The sequence below is a fragment of the Thamnophis sirtalis genome, unplaced genomic scaffold, assembly GCF_051295495.1.
Source record: "Thamnophis sirtalis isolate CommonGarterSnake01/CBP01778 unplaced genomic scaffold, rThaSir2_p1.2 scaffold_6, whole genome shotgun sequence".
Lineage (NCBI taxonomy): Eukaryota > Metazoa > Chordata > Lepidosauria > Squamata > Natricidae > Thamnophis > Thamnophis sirtalis.
Genome location: NW_028261386.1, coordinates 82,686,181 through 82,701,651, shown reverse-complemented (window position 1 = coordinate 82,701,651; position 15,471 = coordinate 82,686,181). Strand labels below are relative to the sequence as shown.

General features: G+C 36.3%; 1 protein-coding gene across 1 annotated transcript in view; it reads right to left on the bottom strand.

Annotated features, from left to right (window-relative positions):
• Positions 1-15,471, bottom strand: part of PPIL4 (peptidylprolyl isomerase like 4) — an 18,535-nt gene extending 3,064 nt beyond the window's left edge. The window contains exons 1-12 of the mRNA XM_014070745.2: positions 15,315-15,471; positions 13,612-13,679; positions 13,276-13,340; positions 12,140-12,257; positions 11,029-11,171; positions 10,278-10,374; positions 9,042-9,158; positions 7,433-7,557; positions 5,421-5,487; positions 4,677-4,788; positions 3,907-4,003; positions 2,588-2,720 (exon numbers count right to left, since the gene is read on the bottom strand). Of these exons, the coding sequence (XP_013926220.1) occupies positions 2,588-2,720; positions 3,907-4,003; positions 4,677-4,788; positions 5,421-5,487; positions 7,433-7,557; positions 9,042-9,158; positions 10,278-10,374; positions 11,029-11,171; positions 12,140-12,257; positions 13,276-13,340; positions 13,612-13,679; positions 15,315-15,384 (1,212 nt within the window). The 5' untranslated portion in view covers positions 15,385-15,471. The remainder of the gene's footprint in view (positions 1-2,587; positions 2,721-3,906; positions 4,004-4,676; positions 4,789-5,420; positions 5,488-7,432; positions 7,558-9,041; positions 9,159-10,277; positions 10,375-11,028; positions 11,172-12,139; positions 12,258-13,275; positions 13,341-13,611; positions 13,680-15,314) is intronic.

Here is a 15,471-nt window from a genome sequence, read left to right as displayed (position 1 = left end):
CACTTTATTTTTTTGGGCCAATATCAAATATTTCACTTTTGTTTTCAAACTAGATTCTGTTAGGATAAGAAGAACATGAAGACGAAGATGTGTCTTTGTGTGTATATTTCTATGTTCCCATTTTTCACAAGTGATTGAAACTATTGACCGTACTATTAAGTGGGAAACAAACAACCTACACAAAATTGTTACACTACTTGGGAATGGTATCTAATCTGATTTTCAGCTAAGCTTTTCTCTTGCTGATTTAACTTTACAGTCTCTCGTTTTAGCAGCTCTGATACAAGAATAGGGTTTCATAATTTTTTTGCTGTGTATTTCCTCAAATGTTTTTCCCAATCTGTTATCATAAGCAAAATGTTTCTTTGTTTTCCAGGGTTGAATCAGATTTGTTGTCATGGCCAACAGTGTACATCTTAATAAATTGTAATGTTAAGAAATGTGTTCTGAGATAATTTCTAGCAAAACAAAACCCTGAGGTTTCAATTCAAACTTTGTTTTTGAGATTATTTCTTTCTTTCTAGTGACTTCAGAGTTTTTTCCCCATAACAATCACATACAATAAAATATTCCAGCACTTTTTTGTCATATGATTTACCTATTTTTGTGATTATAAACAGTTGTTTATTTCTTTTTATGATCCTGTAATCCCTTTTGTTGGGGCAACTGAATGGAGCTGAGCATTTACTGGCCAGATGCCCTTCCTGATGCCTACACTGAGTTCACAGCAACTATTTACTCTTTGCATCTTGACAGAGAACCATCTGTTGCTTCTTAGGATTAAACTCTCAACCTCTGGAGTGTGAGTACATGTTTTCACCTCTAGGCCTCACTGCTCCTCATTAACAGAGTTTTATATACCATCTGTAACATATTTATGTCAATTTTCTCTTAAATTATAGCTACTCAAAAGGTTGGGACACATCATTTCAAGTCTACCAAAGGCGACTCATTTACTCAAGCCCATTTACTAGAAGACATTTTTTTTAAAATAGCCTTTTCTTTCGCTATGAAAGGTATTCCAGTTTATTGATGTTTTTAGACAGCACTTTAAAACAATATTAAGTCAACAGGTTCTGGTTTCAAGGAGTTAGCATTTTACAATTTTTCAGAAAAAGACTATTTGCTATCCAAAGGAAATCAAATTTCAGGTAAAACAGACATCCAAGCAAAAATGTACAATTAAACAACTAGAAACACTGGACTGAATGAAAAGAGTACACTTAAGGTTAAAGGGAGCTTAGATTATAACCAGAAAAAACAGTTCTAAAAAGCCTGAAATTCGATAAATTATTTAGAATGCCTGGGGAATATTTCATAGCCAAAAACAGATATCTGAGGAAACTATATTGGAGATAGTCAAAGGTTTCTTCTTATTTGCAAATGAATAAACAAGAAGATAACAAGATAACTAATTTAAGCCAGTACCCATTTTACCAAAAAATAAGCCCTCCCTGGATAATAAGGCCAATTGGGCTTTTGAGCAAATGCACTAAAAATAAGCCGTCCCCCGAAAATAAGCCCTTCCTGAAAATATTGCAACAAAACAGCAGCCATGAGGTAACCATGCTTGCCGCCTCCTGCACCTCAAAAATAATAAGATCTCCCCAAAAATAAGGCCAAGCGCTTATTTCAGGGGTCAAAAGAAAATAAGACCCTGTCTTATTTTCAAGGAAACACGGTATCAGGAACAGTGCATGAAATGGCAGGACAGAGAAAGAAATTTGGCGTATTAATGGTCACACAAGGAATATTACAACAGGCAAATAACTTTAAGATTTAGCAGTGAATCTGGTGGGGACAATGCAGAAATCTCCTCCAAAGAGAAGATAGCAATGCAAAAAGTGAGGCTACAGTAGTTAAGTGGCTTTTTTTAAGAATATGGAAAATAAAAGACGTGGGAGATGGCTCTTCCCTTTAGCCTCCTTTCATTTATATAAATCAGTTAATTAGCTCAGTAAAATGTTCTTTTACATTGCAGCCTTCATTTAACAGCTGTGCCATCATTGCATTGCAAACTTTTGCCCTAAATTTGTGTTTGAAACACTACAGAGCAACTAAGCAACAATAAGAATCTCTAATCTTTTCCTAGCTGTCACAAGATTGGGGGGGGAGAAGGGGATGAGATTATATTTTGATAGTAACTAAGAACATTTTCCTGCATCATAAAAAACCACACACAGAAACTAACAGATCACAATACTTTTTCAAAAGGTCACTTATGTCAGGTTCTTAACTAAAGAGTTGGGGTTTTTTTCCTGCCTATTGGCAAAGGTAACTTTCCTGTCTTTTGTTGAGATCATATTTAATTTAGTTTTTCTAAAAAGTTCTGCAGAGTTAAGGGGATTTCCAGCAGAGTGCAGAAGCCAAAAGAAGTGGTTAACAATGAGCAAGCTCTTTTATTTGAAAATGGGAAAGCAGAGAGTAAACCTTTCATCTATGTTAAGGCAGCAAATAGGATAATACTGGAGTAGGATAGAAAGGAATGGACATCCTTAAAGGCAGGGAAAACACTAGGCCCACTTTCTTTTCACAGGAATGAACCTTTTAAAAATATCATTCCAACAAAAGGACAAACATTTAATACCTTGGATTTTTTGCTCCTCTTCTCATCCTCATCGGTGTCGTCTGAATGGTAATGTTTCCTCTTTTTATCAGAGTGCTTGTGGCTAGTTTTGGCTTCTTCCTCTTCATTCTCCAGCACAAGATCGTATTTGGAGCTATGGATGTCAGTTAAGGAAAGTGTGACCAATAGTGCTGCCAGAGGGAGCTAAGAGGGAGAGAAAATTCATAAATATAGATATTGTATTGGAGCTGATTGTCCCATGAAGTGCAAGGAAATAATTTGGTAGTACCCCTCAGATATAAATGAATCAACTAGCAAACCATCCCTTTCAGTATTTCTTTGTAATAATTTTGCCAGACTTTGAAACACACACACTTTTGAATGGATTTTTTTTAAATCATCCAGTTCCTATGTGCGGCCATCAGAATTAATCCCAGATTTTCTGTTTTGTAACTGTTCTGAGACACAATTTGGTAGTTGCTGAGAGATGTCTACATGGTAGACTGATGGTAGCCCTCCACTTCACAGCTTTTGTAATCAATTGTCCTGTACGATCTAGCCAGAATGCAAAGTAACATTAGGTCTTTGAAAGATGGAACTGAGAGGATACACAAACTCCCAAATTCACAAGAAGGTTAAATTTAACCAGGAGGATCTATAGCAAATACATTCATCATGTGTAAACTTTTTTTTACAACTGTTAACACTTTGATTCTGGTCACGATTAAACACAGCTTATTTCCTACATAACAAAATTATCATAAAGCCTAAACAGGCATTTAATTGAGGTTTTCAGAGACACTTAAAAGAAGTAGTACTTGCCAGTGAACTCTTTTGATTTCCTAAATCCAACTTGGCACTTCACTAAATATTACATGTATGAAAGTTATATAATAAGAGTTTACATAATAGCCCTAAGAAAATAAGGTTTGAAATTAGATATGTGAATTCAAATCTATCCATTAATATAATATTCAATATAATATTAGATCTAGAGATACTTAGCAATCTCTATAAGTACTTTAATATTGGTGTATAACGAAGAAGCATATTCATCAGCTCTGAATAGTTTCATATGCATATTGAATGTTATATTTGTTATTGCTCTAGTTATTTTTCTACTTATTTGAATATCAAAGAGGTGTAGTGTTAAGGTGCTGGATTAGAAGCAGGGAGGAGATTTGAGTTCTGGTCTTTCCTTAGGCAGGGAAGACAGCTGGGTGATTTTGGACCAGCCACACCCTCTCAGCCCTGGGCTGGGAAGTCAAGAAATTATTCTATCAACCCACTGATTTTAACCACTATGACACTTTATACAATAATATAATTGTTCAGGATACTCTTGCTTGGATTTTGCTTTCTCCTTCAGGCTTAATTTAGAAGTTTTGCTGTGGTCTTTTTCATATTCTTTGAAATCATCCTTTGTATATTTCCCACCTGTTTATAAAAAGAGAGATAAGCTGACATTAATTGTGAATACAGTATGGAAATAGCTGTTAACAATTGCTGTGCCAAATAAACTGATTTAGGGAGATCCTCATGAAATGGGCTGCAAATAGAAATGTTTCAGAAATAGTTAAGGCCTCTGGGAAGTGCCTGTCACGAGATCCCCTGCAGAAATCTAAACAAATACTTTGTGCTGCTTTGTGCTAATTTTTCTTATAATCAGATTAGAAATAGTCTGGCTCACAAAGGAAGCCTTCGCAAACAGTGCTCTTCAGCAAAAAAAATGATGCCAATTCTAATGGGCACATACACAATTTGATCAAATTCAAATAGTTTCAGCTACTGCCTTTCAGTCTACCAGCTACAGCATTAATCCTCTTAATACCGATACTTAATACTGATAAAGCTATAGTCAAACCTCAGTTCCCACATGCATTTATTAAGCAAACTTTTATTAAGCATTTTTTGTCTGCATAATTACAAAATTGAAAAACAGAATATGCACCTCTATAATTAGCTAATTGATGGTCAACAAATCTGTATCTGACAGTTTCACTGAAAACAAATTTCTGTGTTCCCCCCCACCCTAAAAACAGATTTGAAAATGTCTATAAGAAATTTTTAATGAGGGAAATTAATAAAAATAATTTATACATCTTATTACCTTTTCCTTTCCATTTAACTTTTGCAACAGATTGGCTAAAATCAACATGTATTCGCCTATCATCTATTAAGACATTGTCCATCTTAAAGTAAGCTTTCTCGCAATCTTCTTCCTGGTATATGTTTCAAGAAAAAGTATAATTACATTTAGAACATTCATAACCACTTTTTGATGCCACCAGAAGTGGAAAACATGAATACCATAAAAAATTCTAACTGAATTAATGCTGCTTACCTAGCAGAGTCAGCTTAGAATGCACAATACCAATGCCATATTGTTAAGTAGAATCTGACTTTAATATAGCGTTAAGGCACTAGAAGTTTCGGTATTTTAGAAGCATTTTCAAAAATGGAATCACAGTTGCTTCTTCAGGGAACCAGTCTATGGCTGTGTTCACATGACAGACTTAGCTGCAAACTAGTCTACATTTTAAATTAGTGTGAACTTGGTCCATGAGATTAATTGTTAATGAGAAGTTGCCTCATGCCCTTTGGAACATTCTCCCCACAGAGGAAAGGTGGGGCTCCAGTCTCCTGGCTTTCCAAAAATATCTATCTCGCTTGGGATTCAAAGAGTTATGGGGCTGGTTAGTGCTCTTCCATCTGTCTTAATATGCTTGGAACTGAGACTTTCCAAATGTTATTTTTTTAAAATAAAGTTGTACCTAAAGCATTCGGTTTGGTAACAACACCGTTTATATTGTTAGACTATACAGCTAAACACCATATACATATGGCCACATACCTTCTCAAACTCAATGAAGGCATAGCAGAGAGATTCACCAGTTTTCCAATCTCGAATCACTTCACAACTGAAAAACCAGCACATTTTGTTCAGAAAACCATAGAGATACGGTTAATATGTGATAAGCAATGACAATATATATATGTCTGTGTGTTGCATTTGTGCTGATAAATAAATAAAGGGAGACTAGTATAGATCTATTTCAAGCTATTTAGTTCTCATCAGCTAGCCATACCCTTATTGGGATTCGAACTTGGGCTGTATTACATACTAGGCAGCTGTATTAGGCCACAGGTTCTCCTCCTTTATCAGCTATATATACATATGTACGTACGTACGTACGTACGTACGTACGTACGTACGTACGTACGTACATACATACATACATACATACATACATACATAAATAAGCCACGGAACACAGCTTTCACAGAGATAATTTTTGGAGGTCCTCGTAAGCCACTATGGTATCAGAAGTTGCAGTATGGATAATAAATTAAGAATGTGTGAGTTTTATAGAACTACAGGCAAAAGTCTCATTTTTCACTTTCTATCCTATACGGCTACCTTTAGACCCATGGATGAGTTTCAGAGTTGGGCCAAGTTCTAATATAGTTGAGCTTGTTGATCAGAAAGGTCGGCAGTTCGGTGGTTCGAATTCCTAGTGCTGCGTAACGGAGTGAGCTCCTGTTACTTGCCCAAGCTTCTAACAACCTAGCAGTTCAAAAGCATGTAAAAATGCAAGGAGAAAAATAGGGACCACCTTAGTAGGAAGGTAAAAGTGTTCTGGGTGCCTTCAGCATTTAATCATGCCAGCCACATGACCATGGAGACGGCTTTGGACAGTGCTGGCTCTTCAGCTTTGAAACGGAGATGAGCATCGCCCCCTAGAGTCGGAATGACTAGCACATATGTGCGAGGGGAACCTTTACCATTACTTTTAAGGATCACTACCTTCAGCTTCGACATACTAAGCACTACAATAAGCTTTAAAAGTATATTCAGGTTAGCCCTCACACTGAATTAGAGAATTGCACTTTCTAACATAACATTGATTTAAGATACAGAAAAGCCATGTAAAAAAACTAAAGAGAACAGACAGACATATATTACATTACAATACAGAAGGAAAAAGTGCTGGAACTGTCTACAGTGATTGTTTTTCTAAAACTTAATAAATGGCATTGTAAGACTAAAGATTCAAGCAACCATATTTGATAATTCAAATTCAAATAGCAGGGAAAAGATCTGTCTCCTTCCTGGTGTATAATACAGGTAGTCCTCAACTTACAACAGTTTGTTAAGGGACCGTTCAAAGTTACAATGGCGCTGAAGAGTGATTTATGACCATTTTTCACATTTATGACCGTTACAGCATTCCCTGTGATCATGTGATCAAAATTTGGATGCTTGACAACTGACTCATATTTACGACAGTTGCGGAATCCTGGGGTCAAGTGATCCCCTTTTGTAACCTTCTGACAAGCAAAGTCAATGGGGGAATCCAGATTCAATTAACCACCATATTACTAATTGAATAACTGCAGTGATTCACTTAACAAATGTGGTAAGAAAAGTCATAAATCACTTAACAACATAAATTTTGGGCTCCATTATGGTTGTAAATTGAGGACTACTTGTATTATGAGTCAAAGACTCAAAATCCTTTCCCTAAGACACACATAAATATATTGATTTGAAATCGAAAACAGTTCCCCTGCTGAACTTCTATTCATCTTTTTAAAGTCTGCTAAAGAGAACTTTGTGAGATTTCCACTTAGGAAAAACCATTTTCAGTTTAGGAAAAACCATTTTCAGTTTAGGCAGTCACTAAAGGTCTGAAAAGTATTTCTGTCAATAAAAGGCACTCATTGATATCAATATAAAGTCTCTTGCTAGGCCACTGGGGCTAAAAAAGTCTCCTTGTGCATTTTTCACGAGCAAGAACTACATTTTGCACTTTTAATAAAGGTCTGCTAATGTAGTCTTTGAAAATGTTTTGAAAGTGTTACCTTTTTATCAGACCAAATCGGGAAAATATGATTTCAAGATCTTCATCGGTTGTCACAGGATTAAGTTTGCAGACAAAAAGAACATTTTCAGGTGGTTTGATATTTGCATCAGGTAAGTCTCCAACCTGATGAACAAGGCAAGACAGATTACGTTATTCCAACACTCCTACAATTTACACTTATGGATACCCATATCGAAACAACTGCATTGTGAGAATGTGTACAATGTGAATATGCTGTTCAAGTTTATTCTGAAGCCTTCAGAATAGAAAAGGCAGACCTTTCAGTTCAATGTTCTCTCTCTGATGAGATTCTTTAAAAAAAAAGATAGTTTTCTTAAAAACAATATGCTTCTGAGCTATAACTAAACTTGTGAACAAGGCAAAATCCATTCATCTCTTTTTTCATGTTTGTGACTTCTAAGATTTTACAAAGATTAAGGACTGCTTTATAAGCAATAATTGTGGTGTCAAATTGAAACCTGGCTTACCAATGCATCATATGTTTACTTTCATGGACCATCACAGGAAAAAACAATCAATAAAGAAATTTATCATTTTAAATGCTTTTTAATATAGTTGATTCATATATTTTAATTTTTAAAAGATCAAGATTACAGTAGATGATATTACATAATTCTTATTCATGTCTTGCAATGAGTAGGGATTACTAAAGTTGTAACGGTAAAAATATTAAAATATACATTGTTCTGGCATGCTGGGTGATCTTACATAAAATATGTTCCACATATTTGTCACACTAGAGGGAAAGAGGGATGGAGGAAATAATGACCAAGTTCTGGGATTTGCCATCAGCCTTTCCCTCAGTTCGGAAAAATAGCAGTTGGAATTTAGTTTATGACTTCTGTCCTCCCAGGACTGAGATGGCAAACCTATGGCACGCATAGGTCTGCGGGCACGCGAACCGTTGCCCAGCTCAGCTCCACTGCATATGCATGTGTGCCTCCTGCTGGCAAGCTGATTTTCGAGCCCCTGCAGTGCATGCAGGAGATGTGTGAGCATGCACGGGGAGGCAGGTATGCGTGTGTTTACGTATGCACAGGGGGCAGGGGGTCACACGTGTATGTGTAGGGGGGAATGTGGGGGGGGAGCATGAGGGTGGTCATGCACATGTGTGTGTGGTGCATTGCATTTTGAGTGGGGCGGCGCGTACCCTGTCGCATGGGCGGGTGCGATTTCAGCACGTGAGGACAAAAAGGTTAGCCATCTCTGTCCTAGGTGGAACCTAGTTGCTGACCACAAGTCAGATAAATTTGTACTACATTTTATAAATGTTTACATGAGTTTAGTACAATAGCTTTAAAACTGTAATATAAGCACTGATGCACATTTAATCTGCATTCAAGTTCTTTAACATAAGAGTGATTCTGCATATGGATTGCTTTAATCAAATGTTATATAGTATTTTAAATCCTTTAGATTTCTCTATAAAACAAGTTTAAATTTAAGAGGCAAAATTTGTCAAAGAACACAGAGCATACCAGATTTAATGTGGCAATCATTTGGTATGTGGTATCATTTCTATTTATATAAAACTAACCATCTGCATATCTACAGCTTAATAATCAGATCAAGTACACTGTTTTTACCATTTCCAAGAGAATAGCCTGTGTTTTTGCTTCTTTCTCTGCCATAATTTCTTCCACTTCATCGGTGGATCTTCCTTTGAAGTCATCAATTTCTTCATCAGCACCTATTCTCCCACTCTGTCTTATATAAAAACAAAGAGACAGATATTTAATACAATTTAGAATGAATACTTCATCTTTTTAGAACACCCTGCAGCAGCTACCTGAAACCTCATCACACTTATCCTGCACTGGCTCTCCCACATCTTGCAGCAGCTAGTTACCTGCCCACCCGCGTCCTTGTGAGCCACCTGGGACCTCCAAGTTTCTGCCATTTTTTCCACTAACTTTGCTTGTGGAAACAAGCAGGAAATTGCAATGAGGTCCTTGCCTAACAACGCACGATTCTTGCTTAATGACAGCAATGGGAAGTGCTGGGACTGCTGTCACTAAGTGATGTAGTGATGTGACATCACACATTACAATTGCATTACTTAGCAATGGAAATTCCAGTTATTGTTCACCAAGTATTGAGGTTGCACTTCTACAGAATGCAGTTACAGAATTTCATTCACTCTTCCCTTTTCCTTACCACCCTTTCTTATCACCTGATGATAAGGGGATAATTTTGTTCACCACCCAGAGTCACTTGGTGAGATGGACAAGTACACAAATTTAATAAATTTTAAAAATAAAATTAATGTGCATCCCTGTATCATTGCCATATAACCTTGGGAAGCATAATTGTGGACCTTACCGCTAATGATACTTTGATAATGTTTAGCACACTTTCTGGTTCCCCATAGAAGACATAATGATGAGAGATCAGCGGTCAGTAAAGGAATGTGCCTTCTCGGCAGGCAAGTGCATGAATTATAATTCTAATGTTATTCATTATTTTGCAGGCATAATGGTGTGCAGTCAAATATTCCCCCAAAAACTAGTATATACTTAGAAAAGAATACTTGCAACTGTTGTGTTTGATGTTTTTCCTATCTTGAAGCTGAAACTATAATGCTATTGAAACGGAAGAACCTGTATTATTGCCAGTGAAAAGGATACAGGTTCAAAACACAGTTCCTTTTATTGAACAACATATCTCCAAACTAAAGCTTTTTTTCCCCAAGTCAAACTTGACTCTGGGCCTCTGTGAGAACATAACCACAAAGTTCTATACATCTGCAAAATCAGCTGATACATTAGAATATAAACATATTTCTTGATCTACTCCACACTCAAGTTAAAAGCAATACTCACATCCAATTGTTCTTTTGTAGGTTCTGGTGAACGGTCTGGTATTGCCAAACCAGAAGGATCATCAAATGGATCATCTAAGATCACTGTGTGGTTTATCCTAAATAAAAAACATTCAGTTAGAGTAAGTTCAAGATTCCGTTTCACAATAATTTTGAATATTAATTCACTGCTGCATCAAAAAAACACCTACACAACAAAACTCATTTATCTGAAAACAAAATCTATGTTAAACTTAGTTTTACACTGACAGAGGATACATGTGTTATTATAAAATTCAGAATTATTACACACTTAACTGAAAGCCTTCATCTGGTTTATGCTGAAAGGAATTTAACAATTGCCCTCCAATACCAACAATTGCCCTCCAATTGGAAGGCAATTGAATTGCCTTTCAATTATATAAAGTTTAGTTCATATACCGGTAATTGTTCTCATCTACTATCAAATATAGCTCAGAACTAATGTTATACATGAAAAGTATGACAGCAAAAGTTTTAGGGGAGACTAAAAAAACCCTCTTTTACTTCATTGCACATAATTCATTTACGTAATTTACAAATGGTGACTTGCTTAAGGAGTTTTGAAGTCATAGCAAACACATCTACCAGAGCTTTAGTGGTGATAGCACAACAGTAGTGAAAAACTACAGCTACTTTTGATTTGGGTTTCAGAAGTCTCTGATATATACAACTTGCTGGTTTTTGTTTAATCCAGCAGAATTTTATCAAGTGTAGAAATAAAATAGTGAAACCTGATGTCTTGATATGGAACAAAATCCTTGTCGACAAAGGATTCATTAATTTTCATCAATATATCCATGCCTTCTGTTACTTCACCAAACACTGTATGCACACCATTCAGATAATCTAAGTTTTCTCCTGTAGTAATAAGAAACTAAAAAAAAAATCAAGAAAAATAATGAATTGGAGTTGACAAAGTAATGAAAATCTTTATCTACCCATTTCAGTCTATTGATACATTAGCTGATTTTGGTCTCATTCACCAGAAAATCTTCTGATATCACCACCTTTCTGTGATTTTAGGTACTGAAGAAGGTTTGATATTGTGATGATTTCAGTCTTTCCTGGAGGTTATTTCTGAGGATAGTGTAGCAGATGATTGATTGTTCTCTACAGGAGTGTTATTAGAGCTCCTCCAGGTTAAGCCTAGGTTATTTAACTTGTCATAGCCAACCATGTTGAGATCTCGTTCCACTAAGGTTTTCAGCAAACCCAGAAAACAATGTCATCTTACGACAAATCTACCATCAATGTCATTGAAATGGTTGAATAAACTGAAGTTCAGTTTGGATGACATCAAAAGACTTCACCCAATAGGCGCATTCACCCATTAGTGTGAATTCACCCAATAGTGGAATAGAGGAGGAGTGGTCCATCTGCAAGAAGAACAAATTATTTCTCTCAGCTCTTCTTCCATAATGTTTAAATTTATTTCAGAAAGTGGGAGATTTTTTCAGAGAAATCAAGCAGAAGAAGAGAAGGATGGAAATAAAGTTATGAAAAATCTGTGTGAATGGAATTCTACCTGAATCATGTTAGGTCTGGTTCAAGGCTGATGACCAAATTTCTTGCTTTAAGTGAGATCAATTATGCCTCCTCTATCAGTCAAAATTGTTTTTACACCTAATTCCATGTTTATGAACAATCTTGTTTGGTAACTGCCCAATTAAAATACGAAACATCTGGTATGCTAGTACTGCAGAAGGAACAGATTTTTTAAATGTAAGCTCCCCCCCCCTTTTTCGGTTTTTTAAAATAATGTCACATCTGTGCTCTGTAGTACTTTGCAATTTCCATATGTCCTAATATGTTGACATGACTTTTCCAGATCTGTGGACATACCTGAGATCCATGCTGATCACTCCCATTGTTTACCATTGACACAGTTCCCTTTTTCTTGTGTTTAATTCTTGGCACTTTCTCTGCTTCAAAAAATCTAGCTTGATCACCATACAATTTGCTGAAACATGTACAAACAAATTATCAATCGGAATAAATTGCATAACTTTTAAAAACTATCCACGTGTGAGAGAAAAAAAACTGCAGCACAGTGCATGGAGAAGTACAAATTGACAGTTCTATTCATGATTCAGTTAATTTCAGAATCAGTTATATAACTGAGACTACATATTTGTTTCTTTATTTTTTCATATCAACCCAATCATATGACTCTTGGTAGTATCCAAAAAAACTTTAAAAATCTTCATGGTAATATACTGCATTAATCTAAAAGTAATACAGAATAATACCCTATACACATACAATTGCATTATTAGTCTTCACATACATACACCCACACCCATCTTAAGTTGCTTCTGAAATGTCAACTGTGCTGGAGCAAAAGTAATTTCCAGAGAAAGATTCTTCTATAACACTGACTACTGCATAACTGAGGCAATTCCTTATCCCCAAGACTTAGCAATAGCTTAGCAATGGCATTTAGACTTATATACTACTTCATAATGCTTTTCAGTCCTATCTAAGTGGTTTATAGAGTCACCATATTGCCCCAACAATCTGGCTCCTCATTTTACTGACCTCAGAAGGATGGAAGGTTGAGTCAACCAGGATTGAACTGCTGGCAGTGAGAGGTGAATTATCCTGCAACACTGCATTCTAACCACTGTGCCACCACAGCTCTTCAAGGAAATGAAGAACCACTAAATTATTTTCCCTCAGATGTTCATATTAGATGCTCATATTAAGCCATTCTAAGTAAAAGCTGTCCTTGGTACCAAACCATTTAAGATTTTTAAGCTTAAAGCCATCATTTAAAATTTTTCCTGCATCATATATTGACCAAAGTGAATGCTCAACTGCATGAAGACTTTCACTATCAAAGTTTACAATTTATTCTTGTTCCAACTATAATTATCCAATAGGTAATCTAAATGAATGCCTATGCAATAAATAGTAAAATTGCTGCATCCAAAAAGTTTTATAGACAACTATTTAAATCAAAACTAAACAATGTTTACCAAAATATGGATTCACCTCCACGACCAGTCCCCAGTGGGTCTCCAGTTTGTATGATAAAATCTCTCTGAAACAATGTGGAACACATGCAACTTATTATTTATCATTTAAAAAATCCTGTTATTAAGAATATTCTGTATGCCAATAATTATATAAGGCAGTCTATGCTATCATTTCTGTTTTACAACTGAAGAAAGGAATTTAAACATACACATGTGGAAGTCATTTAGCATATGTATCTCTTAGATTTAAATTCTATATCCACTATGTATAACTCACAATTAAATTATTGTCTAATATATGAGGGAAAAACAATGGAAAAAATAAGATATGCTTACTTGTACATTATGTATAAGGCAGTAATTGTAATATTTGGTCTTGCAAAGCTTCAGGAAATTTAGACAAGCTAGAAGGAATAAAGATAAGACAACTGAAACAGGCTACAGCCTTTGCCTAATAAAAGAAACAAGCTATACTTCATGCAAATTCAATAAACAATGCCCAGCAACAATCCCCAGGAAGTTGCATGAAACAAATGGCATGCCATGAATAAATGGTCAGATTAAAATGACAGAGAAATATTATCTATTGTTTTTATCAAATACTATAGAAAAAGAATATTGAAAAAAGCAGGACCTATTTTCAAGTCAGCAGTCCATTTTTTAAAAATATGTGGACCATAAACCAGCAATGCATGTCATAATCTTTGAAGTACATCTATGTTAATGTGCAGAGTGCCTTCTGTTCATATTAAGAAATCACTGTTTGTTCTAATACATGGGTGCCCAAACTTTTGGTTTGCCTCGGTTGCAATGAATGAAGAGGAATCGTCTAGGCAATATAAAATAGATAATTAATGTATATAAATCACACAATGTTAAAAATGTATGACCTTCGGGGCCACATGCTGGACACTCCCTGTTCTAATATTACCTGAATTACAGTGTCATCAATGCATACTGTGCTTTACAAAGTGAGAAAAAGCAAGCTCTTGTCCTAATTAATTCCCAAGCAAAGTTCAATACGGTAAGAGGTACAAAGGAAGGTTAAAAAAATGGCAATGCAGTGACAAACAGTATAAAATATATAGTAATTGAGTTACACAAGGACAGGATGTGCAAGAGTGGACTATCCATTGATGCAACATTTGGAGACACGGAAGCTTGTTAGAAAGCATGGAGGCAGTGAGTTCTAGTCCTTTTTATACAGATTTTGTTTCTATGCTTTAATAACACCCTGATGCATAAGAAGTTTAAATCTGAAGCTTTTCCTGCTATTTATGGGGTAAGGAAGGGTCCTTTAGCGTAATGGGAATCAAGCTGCTATGAAAGTCAAATAGGAGTTTCAGTGGAAATTGGGCATAAAAAGTTCTGCTTTGCACCTCAGAAAAGAAACTGAAAACCCCATTAATCAAGTTCATAAAGCCATGTTGGAAATTGAGAATTAGTGGTGTTTTATTGATAAACCAGTTAAAGCAAGACAGAGGAGGAATCCCATGCGCTCATGGTATGTAGTTGTCCTCCCCTCCCAACCAATGCCTTTTCTTACATTTCAGATAAAATACAAGTCCGGAATACTGATAAACTGTCAAAAACGGGATGCCATTTATAATCTTCAAAGTAAATATTGTATAAAGTTATTAAAGAAATGGAGCCTCCCCAAGATTTTAAAAAAATCTAAAAGAGCTTTTTTACAATCCGTCCAGGTTCTCCCTGGAAAAAACAATAGAGATCTTTGGATCCCATGTGAAAAAAACTAGTATTAATTTCAATCTACCGCCCATCCCCTAGCCCCACCTCCTGAGACCACCACGATCTCTAGGACCTTCCCAATCTGCATTTTGGGCTGCTGCAGATTCCGAGGCATCCCCAAAAACTGTACCCCCCCCCCTTCACAATGCGCAAATGTTGTGCCAGCTTATCCAACCAAGCTCGGCAAAACCCTGCTGGAGAAGTATCACTAAACCGGAATTTTTCTGCAGTTGCCCAGAGGTTTCTGGACCGGCATTTGTCCCAGGCGGCACACGCTGCAATGCCGCTACCTCTCGGTCTCTCCTCCGTGTATAAATCGATCACTAGATCTCCCAGCGTGGTCTCCAGTAGAACAGCCATGGCGCCTCCTCCAGCAGCCTTTCCGATCTTTCCGCCACGGTTTCTTGCTCCTCCGCGATCCCGGCGTGCCTTGCGCTCCTCCCCTTC